The 14,041-nt window shown below is 46.3% G+C and overlaps 1 protein-coding gene across 1 annotated transcript in view; it reads right to left on the reverse strand.

Annotated features, from left to right (window-relative positions):
- Positions 1 to 6,794: 6,794 nt before the first annotated feature.
- The window catches only part of Lmx1a (LIM homeobox transcription factor 1 alpha), a 141,334-nt gene continuing 134,087 nt past the window's right edge, over positions 6,795 to 14,041 (reverse strand). Inside the window, exons 5-8 of the mRNA XM_038349965.1 lie at positions 13,507 to 13,584; positions 11,803 to 11,872; positions 8,856 to 9,026; positions 6,795 to 6,955 (exon numbers count right to left, since the gene is read on the reverse strand). Coding sequence (XP_038205893.1) covers positions 6,795 to 6,955; positions 8,856 to 9,026; positions 11,803 to 11,872; positions 13,507 to 13,584 — 480 coding nt within the window. The remainder of the gene's footprint in view (positions 6,956 to 8,855; positions 9,027 to 11,802; positions 11,873 to 13,506; positions 13,585 to 14,041) is intronic.

Genomic DNA, 14,041 nt, shown 5'->3' on the forward strand with positions numbered 1-14,041 from the left:
CATCTATTTTATGACTAGCACTAAGGTAGGTCATGCAGAGTGAGGGAGAGGTGGGCTTGTGGAGAGAGGGATTCAGTACATGTGGGATCCATCATTGTGGTTCTGGCTTCCACGCATGCGCAAAGGCATCCAGCTCAGTGGACACAGAGAAGCCGGTTCAATACAAACCTGGCCCTCATCCCAGGACATAAATAATGCACAAAGCAAGTAGCTAACCAGTGAGTATAAAGCTATGGAAAGCCACCCTAGGTAGTAAAATACAGAAAATATTTAACCAGGACTGACAGTCAGATATACCCAGATTCAATCACTATTTGTATTCATCTTGGAAAATGATGCAGCCATTTGGCCAAGTCGCCCTTGTCTCATTGCTTCAGCTCTCCCTTGTGGGCAGGCCGTGGAGGAGAGAGAGACAGGACAGAGAGACGAGATGCGAGGGAAGTTCGGAAAATCAATTTCCAGCTCGGTTAGTCAGCACAGGCACGTAGGTGTTGGTGTATCTGAGCCACATTTGAGCATCCTGCTCATGCATTTCAAAATAAGCCAAGGAGCTTCCTTTCTACTATTGGGATAATTGAAATGTTTTGGTCCAGATTATCTAAATGTGCTGTCCATCGTGCTAGCTACTGCCCACATGTGGCTAGGGAAATGTTGAGAAGTAATGTTAGGATATATAGGGTTTAGTAAAATATATTACTAAAATCATAACAATTACATTCAACCTTTTAAAGACATGATTACTGAAAAATGACGACACTGGGGATGCCATCTTTTTATTATTTTTTTCATTTTACATATTAGCCCCATTTGCCCCTCCCTCCACTTCTCCCACCCTCCCACCTCTCCCCATTCTACCCCCCATCCTCATTCTTAGAGTGGGTAAGGCCTCCCCACTCTATGAAGGTTGGGCACGGTATCCCACCATAGGGAATGGGATCCTAAAAACCAGTTCATGAACCCAGGATAAGCCCTGGTCCCACTGCCAGGAGTGTGTGTGTGGGGGGGGGGTGCCAACTTTTTCTTCCTAGACAACAAATATCTAGACCATAACCTAATAGTTTACTATCTAGTTATATGGTTAACAGAAGCCTGGTTCAAGTCGTTTCTCTGCCATACCCAGCCCCTCCACAGACCACAAGCCACACATTTCTGTCTCTGCAAAGCATGGTATTGAAATAAGGTCACTCCGACTCAGCCTTTCTCCTCTTCTGATAAGATCACATGGAACACCCCACCTGGAAGCAGTTGCCAGCAAATCTCAGGCTGGCCATCTGGCAAGCGTTGAGGACAAAAGGAGGTTGTTGATGGAATGTTTCCATACTTACAGGAAGGTCAATGCCAATTCACCCCTTCCCTCTCCCCCCTCACCCTTCTGAACCTCTGTTCTCCCCACAAAGCCCTCTTCTCAGAGTCCATCCAGTTTCCAGAGCAGAAATCAGCAGCAGCTATGGACCAATGGCAGCACAAGCCTGACACCCCACATGCCTGCTACAAACACGCCACTCCCATGCGTGTGCCTGTACTTACCAAAAGTGATTTTCCCAGGCAAGAAAAGAATAGGAAATGCCAAGCGGTGTTTATTGGTTCCCAAGGTCCCACTGTGTTTCCCATTTTAAACGCCTTTAACCCTCTCCTGTCTCTTACCCCGGTTATTGTTAACCACCAGATGACTCCTGAACGCAGAACTCATTTCTCCTCACTCCCATTCCCCCATACCAGGCATTGTTTTCACCTGGAGAACTATGATCATCGCTACCACATTCCAGAAAGCATCTATTTTGTACTTCTGTTTCTTAGACCAACATGGCAGGAAGCATCTTTAGGGTCCTGTGTGGGTAAGGAAGCAGAGAGGGTCGGGGTGGGGGGGGGGTAGTGTGGTTAAGGAGCAGGATTGCTGCTCCAGGACGTCCCAATTCAAAGTTTGTGCTCCTGCTCCTTGGCTTTTCTAGCTTGGTGGCCCAAGAGGGGAAAGGGCTGGAGCCATTTCTGCCTCTGTCAGTATACCGATTGATCACTGCAAAATAAATGAACCACTCGAGTTACCCTGAGCAAGCAAAGGTCTGTGGCAAGAGCGAGCAGATTTCTCTCAATCTGTGTCTGTTGAAGTCTTAGAAGCAGGCGGAGTCAGGGCAGTTTTGGGTGTCTGGGTCGCAGGGATTATCTGACCATCCTGATATGGGCATCTCCAGAAAGAAACCAACTTCCATTGGGTGCCCAACTTAGTGCTGCTCCACAGAGATTTGAAGAGGGTGGCAGACTGAGCACTGGTCATGTGACATCTGTCCCTCGATGACTGTGCACCAGGTCACCTTCACTTGCAATCCTCCAAGACTAACAAACTAAGAAAGGTCAAGTCCCCAAAGGATATCAGAGTGATGTTATCAGAAGTGGGCTGCACAGGGCAGCAAATGTCCATGTCCAGACTTAATAAACATGTGTTGATTGACAGTGGCCCCTTTTCTTTGATTCCAAGGACATTTTGCATATAAGACAAGCTATTTCTTTGGACCTGACCAGAGAATCCCTAGGATTCTTTCTACCCCCAAGCAATTTACCGTGCAGGCGGCAAATCTTTTTGCTCTCTTCATACTGTACAAGGTCATTTGATAAACTTTGCAACAGCTATTTTCTGCCTAACTTGCCGTCTCTAATCAGCCAGGGACTTTGCCTTTTTCTGCTTTCTTTTTTTTTGTTTTGCTTTTTTGTTTGTTTGTTTTAACTCACCCCAGAACACAGCACATTCCCCGTCCTTACAAACACCTCTTGGTTGAATGAAATAAATGAATAAATGAGTGTGTTAGGAAAGGGTGTGAAAGGGTTTAGATAAAGTGGCAATCTGTATAATTATCTAGCTAGGCCCTCCCCACCATAAATGAGGGACACGAGGCACTCTTCTCTTCCTAAGCACTTGGGTGGCGCCTAGGGACCAGTTGATGCGTCACCCACAAGGGCTGTGTCACCCACATTCCTCCTGGATCCTGCCCTAGAAGGATGCGGGGAGGTCCATCAGGCAGTGTCTTTAGTGACTGCAGCTGCCGGCAGGGGACAGAGGTCATTTTCACCCTGAATATATCTGTCCTTCTCTGGGACAGCCACTGCTTCGTGAGAACTGAGGAGAAAGCAAAACCTTTCACAGAGCAAAGGAGCAACGAACTGCTCATACAGCCAGGAAGCTTCCCCAGTGACTGACTCACGTGTGCCCTGTAAGACTAAATGCTGGAGTGCAGCATGGCAGAGTCCACAGACCTCACGTGTATTTGTTGCTTTTGTTTTTCACAGACAGACCAGTGTCAAGGGTCACTTTTATTGACGAAGAGAAGAAGGTTGAGAGTCCATCTTGGAGTCAAGCGCAGGGCATTTCCCATGCAACACAAATTTCTCTACTTGTTCAGAAAGACTATGTTTTCAAGCATAAAAATCCCAAGCCTTGCCTTGAACCCCCTAAAGATGATTTACCCCTTCCTGTCACTGGAATAAGGTTGTACTATTGGAATCAAGAATCAGGGACACAGTGTGTCCGTTTGGTTTTGATTCAGTTGTGACTCTTTGTAGGATTGTTTTATTGAAGGTAAACCATATTAAGTTTTCATCTTATTTTGTGTGTGTGTGTGTGTGTGTGTGTATCTCTCTCTCTCTCTCTATATATATATATATATATATAGAGAGAGAGAGAGAGAGAGAGAGATTTTATGTGATTTCAGTTGGACTTTATTTTGTCTTTGAGTTTGGAACTGACCGGCTAATTCCACTTCCTTCCCATTTTGATCGGAATTAAGTCAACCCATTTCTCCTGATCAGGCTGTTGGTTCTCCACTCTGACCCCAGCCTCCCATCTCCCAACACCCCGTCCCCATGCAGGTCCCTAGAGATGGCAAGAGAAATCTGCAAAGCACTGATAACTCCTTCTATGTATTTTTTGGGGGGTGGGGAGTGGTTGTTAACACACTTTCAACATTAAAATATTTTCTACATGCCTTCCACTCAACATGAGCCACTCCCTACACGTCTGCCTTGAATTAAGTGATAATTGCATTGAGATTTAGCAAAGAATCATCTGGAGAGAGGCAAAGACGATCCTCTTCAGCTCAGGTGAGTCAGTGTCTTCTCAATTTTCTTCACACATGGCCTGAGATTTCCATAAGTCACTCAACATTGATCAAGTCCTGAGACCAGTCAACCCACTCTTTACCATGTTCCCATTGTCAGGCAAAGGGCTCTGTATGCCATAGTCAGTGCCCTCTTCTCTCTGAGGATAGTGACAAGTACCATGTCTGTCACTCTATCAGCTCTGCAGAGTGAAGTACCTTGCTCAAGGGGAATTTAGATCGGAACACGCTCAGAGTTAGAAGGTAAGAAGAACAAAAGTCGGAGATAGCCACCCCAGGGAAAGCCTGGGAGCCGTGAGCAGAGCCTTCTCAGTGCGCTAGAGAGAGGGATCTTTTAACCCAAACTCTCTTCCATGGTAGTGAAAACTTAAATGCGAAATTGCTGAGAACTCTAGGAGACTCGATCGGGAAGCCACACTGGCTGCGTCTCTGCTCTCGTGCTCAAGAATTCTTGCTTCTTCAGCATGGCTTCCGCATGCTAATCCCAAGCCAATATCACATAGTGCATGTTGTAATTTCTCCCACAGGGGAGCTGTAGAGTGATGATGGAATGTTTCTAGAACCTCCTTCGGGGCGGGAGTGGGGGGGTAAAAACGTAAGGACCTTGTCCATCTTAGCTGTCCATCTTAGCTAGGGGCTTCAGAACCCTTCCGCCTAGGTTTGACTGCAGCCACTGGTCTTGTTTATTCAAAGTTTCACCACAGCACATCCCCCATGGCTTTGCCAAAGAAACTCCCATGTTTCCCTGGTTCCATGCCCACCCTTCTCCCCAGAATAAACCACAGTCCATTTGTAAGAGGTTTTTAATTTCATCTCGGTATGTCATTAAAGAGTAGAATTAAGGATCTCTGTTTGTTTTCAATCACATAATATCTGCTACATTCTCCAACCAATCAGTAACACAGACACCTTCGGTGGCTGCCACCTGCACCTGCCTCATCCTCACGCAACAGACTGGTTTGGGGTTCCTGATGGTTTGCATAAATTAGAAAGAAGAGCACAAAAAAATCACACAACACAGACTCTACCACTAAGGGACATGCTTCCTCTGGTCTTGCAGAGAGTGACGTGGATACGTGGGTATGTTCAAGGCTCTGATGACGTCTCCAGGCATGGGGCCATGCCTGTCACAACCCCTCTCAATGGAGTCTGTCTTCCCTGTGACTCACTCTGTTTTCCCAGGAGGATCCTAACACAGAAGACCCCATCCTAGCACCATAATTGGATTTCAGGGTATGGAACTGTCCCTGTGTCAATGGCTTGCTGGGTCTTCTTGTGCTCACGGTCAGCAAAGTGAGTTGAAGGGAAGAGCCCTGGATACCTGCCTGGTCCTCTCTGCTTCTATGAACTCCATGAGACTGTCTATAATGAGCCTTCAAGAAAGGGACAAACAGAGATCGCAAGTAATTCAGGCTTTCTGGGTGCATAGAGTCATTTTTAAATGACCTTTTAAAAAGTAAAAGCAAAACAAACAAACAAAAAGCAGATGTGCGTCAACACTTGCTCTAGAATTCCATCCACCACGCCTCTTCCACCTTCTCAGACGGAGTTTTTCTCTCCACCCTTTGGAGCTGTGCCTCTGCCATGTGGGCTATGCCAAGGGGTAGGACTTGGGGTGCAGGAACTTTCTATTTTGTGGTCCCAGGTGTCCGCTATCATCAGGTACATCATCTGGCTACATTTTAAGTCATATCAGAATTAAGTCTAAACCCTGATCATGTCCTGGGTAGAGCCTCAATGTCCCCAGGGAGGTAGGTGTGGTATCAACCTCATCCACACTCAGAGAGAGGGAGGTAGGTGTGGTATCAACCTCATCCACACTCATTGAGGCTGAGTCTGGGGGTCGAAACAACCTTGCCGATGCTGCCCAACCACCACATGCCAACAAGCCTAAAATCGTGGTCAGGGCTTGCTCTGTTCCACCAAGGCCGAGGGACTCAATGCCAGAATGAGCAAGTGTCCACTCCAGGATGCAGCCAGCCATATGGAGTTGTTTTCTAGACCTCAGTGATACTCTGAGACCAGAATGAGCACTCGAGCACTCAAAGCTATGGGGCTAGGGTGGAGTAGCCCTCTCTGCCCTGCCGATGAGTCAGTCTCTCCAAACTAAAGATAAAGTTTATAAAAGTAAATTATCTCATTTTATAACTTAAGTGCATCAAGCATTTCCTTAAATACAGTTCACACTGAAAATAAAGTTACTTTTGCTGTACAGTTGGTGTCTGTTATAATTAGGGATAAACTCTGATGATAAAGTATGAAAGGTTACACACTCACACACACACGCGCGCACACACACACACATCTATCTGTCTGTCTATTGGTGTGTAGATGAAGAGACATACGGCACCTCTTGACAAGTACTTCTCCACAATAGTGGGAAGCTGTTAGGAGTCCCTAGGTATCTAGCTTGCTTGAGAATGTCTATATTAAAAGTCCCTGTCCTTAATGATAAACACATCTTCATATCTAACACTAAGACTCTTATTAGAAACATTAAACTATGTGATCCATAACGTATCCAGTCTTTGGAAATGCTGAGCTACACCATGTCATTACACAACAGCATCCCCAACAAGCCTCCCTCCCCAGCCCACCTCTTCTCTGGCCTCCCCAGCCTAAAGTCAGCAACCCCTCACACAGTATGGTTGTTCCGTATGGGAGCCCAGCCACAAAATTCTAGAAGACTCAAGAGGTGAAATAGGAATTCTGCATGGAGTACAGATGGTCAATGGGGTTTCCCACTCTGGACTGCAGGGGCCCTGCTTCTGTTGTGGCTAGGAAGCAGTCGCCCAGGTTACTGAGGGAGGTGTCATCACTATCCAGGTCATGGAAAAGAGGTTCAGCACCTGAAACGAAGATGAAACATGGGCATGAGGGTCTGGAAGAAGTAACACCCTTATGTGTTAGGAAATTCAGCTGAACTCAACACATGTGGCCTGAACACATCCTGGGGATGAGAACCTACCAAGTGTTGAGGTATGGGATAGGGACAGCTATATGCAAAAAGTATTAGCATCATAATGCTAGGGTCTGGAGTCTTATAGAGAGCTCATGTTCAAAGTTAGTTAAGTATAAAGTCACATGAGTTAAGCTATGCACAGTGAGGGTGTCCATATAGTAAATGTGGGGTACGCATGACTCATCACCAAAGGCTGGAGGGACACGGGCAGGGATCCTGCAGGTCCTCAGCCTCACAAAGGGCTCTTCAAGGACAGATGGTAGGAAACATATATGGATTCTTCAAGTGATGTTCTAATCTTGCTGATAACATTGGTCCTTTCAGGCAGTAGGAGGGTACCAAGCACCCCCATCTTCCCAGGTTTGTGCTCATAGCAAAGGAAGATTAGGCCCCTGGTCTCAACTGATTTGTACCCTAGGGAGAGGGACCAGGATGTCACTCTTGTCACAGCTGAGGTAACACTGCAATCCAAAATCCGCAACCTGGGAGGCCTGGCAGGGTGTACCTACACTTTAAGTCAACGGGAGAGGCGGAAACAAGCACCTAAAACTTACCATTGAGTTTTAATTTTTCATTCTGCTAAAAGTTATAAGACATAAGGAAGGACTTGCAAAATGAGCAAGCAAACAAAGCCTCATCTGCCCTGCTCCCCTGTGTGACAGAGAAGGACTTGCAAAATGAGCAAGCAAACAAAGCCTCATCTGCCCTGCTCCCCTGTGTGACAGAGTGAAAATGGCTCAGATGCAGCATATGTTTTTACGGAGGAAAAAAGATGGTTGTCACTGGGGGACACACACCTCAGTAAGTGTTGGCTTAATCTGTGACATAGGAAAGTAAAGGGGATTTTAACAATACGTTTCTGTTACGTGTGTATGTATGTGATGTATGTTAATGTGTGTTGAACACACATGTGTGAACGTGTGCATGTAAAGGCCATGCCATATAGCTTCTTCTGTAGCTCTCTATCTTATTTTTGAAGGTCAAAAATTTGGTGAGACAGCCTGGCCAGCAAGCTCCAGATATCCGCCTGCCTCTGCCCAGCAAGCACTGGGGGCTATAAATATGTGTAGCCATGTCTGATTTTAACATGGGTGCTGGGGATCTGAGCTCATGTCCTCATGTATGTGCAGGAAGCATTTTATTCACTGAGTCACACTCCTGACCATAGCAACAAAAATATTAAAGAAAAGAAGTTGGTAAATGGTGTGCACCTTATGTCTCTGATACCGAGTTTTACCGAATTGCTGAGCCAAACTTTATTGTATATTCGTCAGGGTAACTTATGGCACATTGCATCACATGCTAAGTTACATATTGTATATACCACTGCCTTTCTTTTTAAAAAAATACTTTTTATGTACATTGGGATTTTGCCCGCGTGTATGTCCACTGGAACTGGAGTTACAGACAGTTGTGAGCAGCCACGTGGGTACTGGGAACTGAACCAAGGTCCTTCGGAAGAACAGTCAGTGCTCTTGACCATTGAATCGTCTCTCCAGCCCGACCACTGCCCTTCTTAATGTAAAAATGCAACATCTTAGAGCCCTCCACTCATTCACTCCATCCCACTAGAGTCCCCAGGCCATATCCCTTGAACACTGCCTTACAAGGCAAAGTAGACAAGAAAAGGTTCAACAAAGGACCTCAGAAATGCTGATACATGGAAGGATCACCAAAGAGTATGCATGGGAATCTTTTGTACCCATCAGATGTTGCCAGAAATATCACTTATTCTTGGTGATTCAGCAAAATTGAGAGGGGACCAATTGATACTGAGTCTCTCTTACCATAGGGGTGCATGTGATCTCCAGGCATCTGGGGTGGAGTGAGACCCTGTCGGAATGGGTCAGCATTGTAGACACTCTGCTCAATGGCTAGCAGCTGCTGTGGGGTGGGCATGGCTGTGTAGGGGTTCATGATCCCTTCCATTCCCGCACTCCCACCGCCATTTGTCTGAGCTGCAGGACCAAAAAGAAGACAGATCATTTTCAACTGGCATCCCAGGAACCCACAAAAGACTGCACTACCAGATGCCCAGTGTTCATGGTTCTCATGCCATGGCAGCCTGCTGTTACCAGAGCCGTGACTCAAGAGAACACAAGGAAAAAAAGAACATGCTATTACACTTACTTATTTATTTAGTATTTATTTAATCTGTTGTTTGACAATCTCATTCATGTATACAATGTATTCTGAGAGGGTGGAGGCTAAGAAGAACCTGTCTTTTTATTTATTTACTTTCTTTGACAATTTCATTCATGTATATAATCTATTCTGAGAGGGTGGGGCTGAGAGGACCCACTGTGTCCCTTATGACCTGGCTTTGGAGGTCACATTCTCACTCCCCCTATTCCATGCTGGAGGTGATTCCCAAAGGGCAGAAACAGTAGTTTGTAGGAATCATGGAAGACCAGCTTAGAGGCTTGTGACAGCAAACTGGGTGATTGTGGCTATATAATTTTACTTTCCTGGGTCCTGCTTTCCTTACTTACCAACTAGAAAGGGATGGGGTGGCATCTGTGTTTCTCATCCTGTGCTCAGCAGAGGCCCAGACAGTGGAGGACAGAGATGGGGACTGGGAAGCCAAACTTTAGGATACTATATAAGTTTGGCAGCCACTTGAGGGAATGGATCTAAGCATCTTTCTTGAAATAACCCGTTACAAGTTCAACAGTCAAGAGAGAATTATGTGACCTCACAGGGCTGTAATTGCAGCCCACTTTGCTTGTGTGCAGATGTTTATGAAAAGAGCAAATCTTCCTGCCTCCTCGTCCTCAGTACGAGCACGGCTCTATGAACTCCCAGTAATATTTCCCACTGCTTCCGGTTTTTCTAAAATCTACCCTAGCAGCTGCCCTGGGAAGTCCCTCAGCAGAGTCCTAAGCACTGCGTTTTCATGATGACCTGGTGTAGTGTTCTCCCAACTTTGTTGGTCTACATGGAATCAATTGGCATGTCTCTTGCCAAGTCACCTTCATGCCTGTGAAGGCTTCAGAGACTATGTGACAAAGAGAGCAGGCATGATTACTCTTCTCTGGGGATGCATGCATCCTAAGGCACAATTCCATGGAAGACGGGTTGGTTCCAGACCGAATAAATTTGTAGTGGGGTAGAGCTAAGAATAGATTTCAAGACTCCTACTCAACATGATGCCCACCCATCCCCAGCAACTGCTGAACCAGCTTTTCTGTGTACAAATACTGGTGAACGGGATGATGAAATGTGCAGGTAAATGGATGGAAACAGAAAAGATTATACAGACTGAGATAACCCAGGCCCAGAAAGACAAATATCACATATTCTCTCTCATAGGTGACCTAAACTCTGAACATTTATATCTGTGTGTTTAACTCAGAGCATGGGTAGAAATTAAGAAACTAGAATGGCATCAACAGGGGAGGAAAGCTTCCTTAAGGGAAGTGGACAAATCAGAAGAAGACAGGGGACAGGAAAGAGATACACTGAGATACAAAGGTTTAAGCGAGGATGGGGGTCAAGGATAGGGAAGATGGGAGGCCACAAACAATTAATCAAAATGAAATATTTGTGAGAAAATCACATGGAAACCCACTGAGATACCCTACACGGCTAGGATTTACTGCTTTTAGAAGCCATTGTTTAGCCCGGTATGGGGCACATTCTCTGGGTCAGGGAGGCCCCAGAGACTCCCCAGGTAGTAGAAGTTCTTGCTATTCCTTTTGGTTGTCCTCAGAAGTAGACAATAAGACCATATTGCAGAAGGCATCATATACCCAAGATATAAAGAAATCAAGCTGGAAATCATCCAGAAGCTTCTTCCCTGCTGTACAGTTCTCACCGTGCTGGGAGGTGCTGTGTAGTCTGCTGGGGGGGAAGGGGGAGGACGACTCATCACTGGTCTTACCCAGCTGTAAATCCTATGCACCATGATGCCAACCTGCCAAGCAAAATGTGCCCACTGGTGCAACAATGGCATGGCTATTAGGGAGTAACCAACTGCTCTCAGATTAGAGTTGAGACTCACAGCCCTGGAGAAAATGCATACCTGATACTATGAGTCTATGGAAAACCAAACAAGCTGAGGAGGTCATAGGCCTTACTGGAAACTTACTACTGTTCTTTAGCCAAACTGATATGGCATCAAACTGTAGGCCAAGTATTTGCTTGTCCTCACAGGCAAGTGATACTCTCAACCAGTCAGAAGCCGTTCTCTGGAGTGAATGGCAGTGAATGAAAGAGACCCATGGCTGCTCGAGACATTGAAAATAGGCGACTGTTTTAGTGCTGGACCCTAAAGAGAATATTTTACCACCACTGAGATCCTCAGAAATCGTGAGCCCCAATAAACATTTATTCCTTTTAAGTTGACTGTCTCAAGAACTTTATCACAGTGATGGAAGGTGATGGAAGGGCCAAGTCAACAGTGTCTTTTAGCAATGGATTCGCTTTGAATGAGGAGGGCTGGGTGAGAAAAGAAACTGGATAGGCCTTTGACTTTGCACATGGTCCTGACACTTTCAGGGTCCAGACCAGGGGCTTTGCCACTGTCAATCAACTGCTCTGGATCTGCAGTTCAGATGCCCGCAACATTCTTACAAGTTACCTCCAACCCGGTCTTTACCTAAATCATCATCTCTCAAACAGGTGCGTAGGGGCACGCCACTGATTAGGGATAAGTCGCTCAGAGCACTTCAGTTGAAGGCCTCAGGTAGGAGAGACCTGAACTGCAGTGAGGACTGGCTGGGAAGAGCTTACCAGAACTCAGCCTCTGAGTGTTCTGCTGATCCTGCTGCTGTTGCTGCTGCCGCCGTGCCAGCTTCTTCATCTGATGAGAAGAGGACCACAGGATTAGAAGTCAGAGGCCCTGGGTGGGTCCATATGGGAAGGGAGAACAGGAAGGGTGTGGCCTTTCCCCTTTGGTGAAAGGACTCTTCCTAAAGGAGAAGGGGCAACCCCCAGCTTTTACTCCGTCCACACATCAGGTATCCACACATCATGACTCAGACGCATAGCGTCCAGGGATCTGCTACTTCGCAGCAGCAGGAATGCAGCTGGCAGAGAAATGTGGCACAACCGAGCTTCTCGGAAACAGGGCCTTCTTCCCAGGAAGGACCACATGCTGCTTGCTCTGGAACTGCTTCATGTGAGGCAGTCAATATGTGGATAATGTGTTTCACAGTCTCAGATAGGTTAGAGCATGACCTGCCCAACGGGTGGGAACCTGGGATGAGCCCAGATACTCTTTGCCTCCTTCCCATCTGCAGGCTCTGTGTGGCACCATGGGAGATCTGTACTCTATGACAGAAGCTTGCCCACCAAAGCAACAGCTTCACCCAGTTGTTTTCACCCGATATTTCTCAACTTGGGCTCTGGGAAACACTGCCATTCGGTGAGATCTTAATAGGTAAGTGTGTGTGTGTGTGTGTGTGTGTGTGTGTGTGTGTGTGTGTGTGGTGTGTGTGTGTGTATGCATGGATGTGCATGTATGTGTGTGTGTGATAATAGGTTATAAAATAAACTGTTTAGCCATAAAATTCTCCAGAGCTTTCAGTGTGCTCCCGCTTCATGAATCCACGCCCATCAGCACTCACACACTCACTGCCCAATAATGTCTTCTGTTGCTGGAATCACGACACATCAACAGCCCTTTGCTGCGGAATTTTGTTGCAGAATTACAACTAAGGAGAGTACTTTCTCACCTTCTAAGGACTGGGAAGATGGCCCAGTCTGCAAAGCGCTGCTGCGCCAGTGCAAGGACCTGAGCTCAGTTTTCAAGAACTCTAGCAAAAAGTCGGGGGCATTGGTGTACACTGTGTAACCCCAGTGCTGAGGAATGGAGACAGAGAGAGTGCTTCGGGGCATCTGACCCCCAAGAATAGGCTAACTGAGGAACTCCAGGTCCCAGTGAGAGACTCAATTCAAAAGAACAAGACCAAGGTGAACTACTGTCCTGAGAACCTCTGGCTTCTGTGCATATGCACACATCCACATGCATGTACATGCGTGCACATGCACGCACAAGAAAGAAGGGGAGAGAGAGAAAGAGAGAGAGACAGAGAGAGAGAGAGAGAGAGAGAAGGAAGAAAGAAAGGATAAAACCAAAATTATGAGAAACAGTCCAGACATGTGTATTGTTAGAGTCAGAAAGAAAATAATTAACCCAGAACCTGACTGTTACCTAGGACAGTAAGGTAGTGTGACCAGAGTTAGCAAGATGGGACTGGAGACTTTCGCTCCGCCTGCCATGACAAAAGCCATTTCACTAATATAAATGCTTCCTTTTTCCCTTCTGCAGGGCCATGATGGCTGAAGTAATTGTTGGTGGCAGAGTTTTTAGTCAAGAGAGCTACTCTGCCCAATAATTTAACTTAGAGAGGCTGACAGCAAGTCCAGGGTCCACCTGCTGTTGCGGGGAGACGCTAGCAAGACAAAGACAGGTGAAGGTGGGTAGCAGATTACCTTGGCTCTCTGGTTCTGGAACCACACCTGAACCACACGGACGCTTAGGCCTGTCTCCGCAGCCAGAGTCTCTCTCACCTGGAAGAAATTGAACAAATGAGTGTAAAACACACACTGGCCTCCCAGAGTAGAAGGCAGGACATTTCCTGGGCGGTGCAGGGTGAGGCACAGGTCACAGTCTTAAGCAGAGACTAGTTCATGATTCGTGTTCAAATATACCCAAACACAAGCTTGCGCTTCCTCTCTGGTAGAGAAGGCATCCTTCACAAGGTAAAGACAGAAAAGAAATGCTCACACATTCAGATGCACATTCCCAGGGGGCACTTCGGGACTCTCGTACCCTGACATTAGGGCTTCATGTGGTTTTTTGGAGTTGGCTTGATATGTTTTAAACCACGTAAGGAAAACTAAAGTGAAAAATCTCTTTGCAGGAACAAATGGCTCTTTCTTGTCCTCTTGTCTTGTCGTTGACTTAAATTTTCAGCTTTATCTTTCTGCTTCCAAGTAACTCTGTGTGCCTTGTGAATATTTGTGT

The sequence above is a fragment of the Arvicola amphibius genome, chromosome 12 (genome assembly GCF_903992535.2).
Source record: "Arvicola amphibius chromosome 12, mArvAmp1.2, whole genome shotgun sequence".
Classification (NCBI taxonomy): Eukaryota; Metazoa; Chordata; class Mammalia; order Rodentia; family Cricetidae; genus Arvicola; species Arvicola amphibius.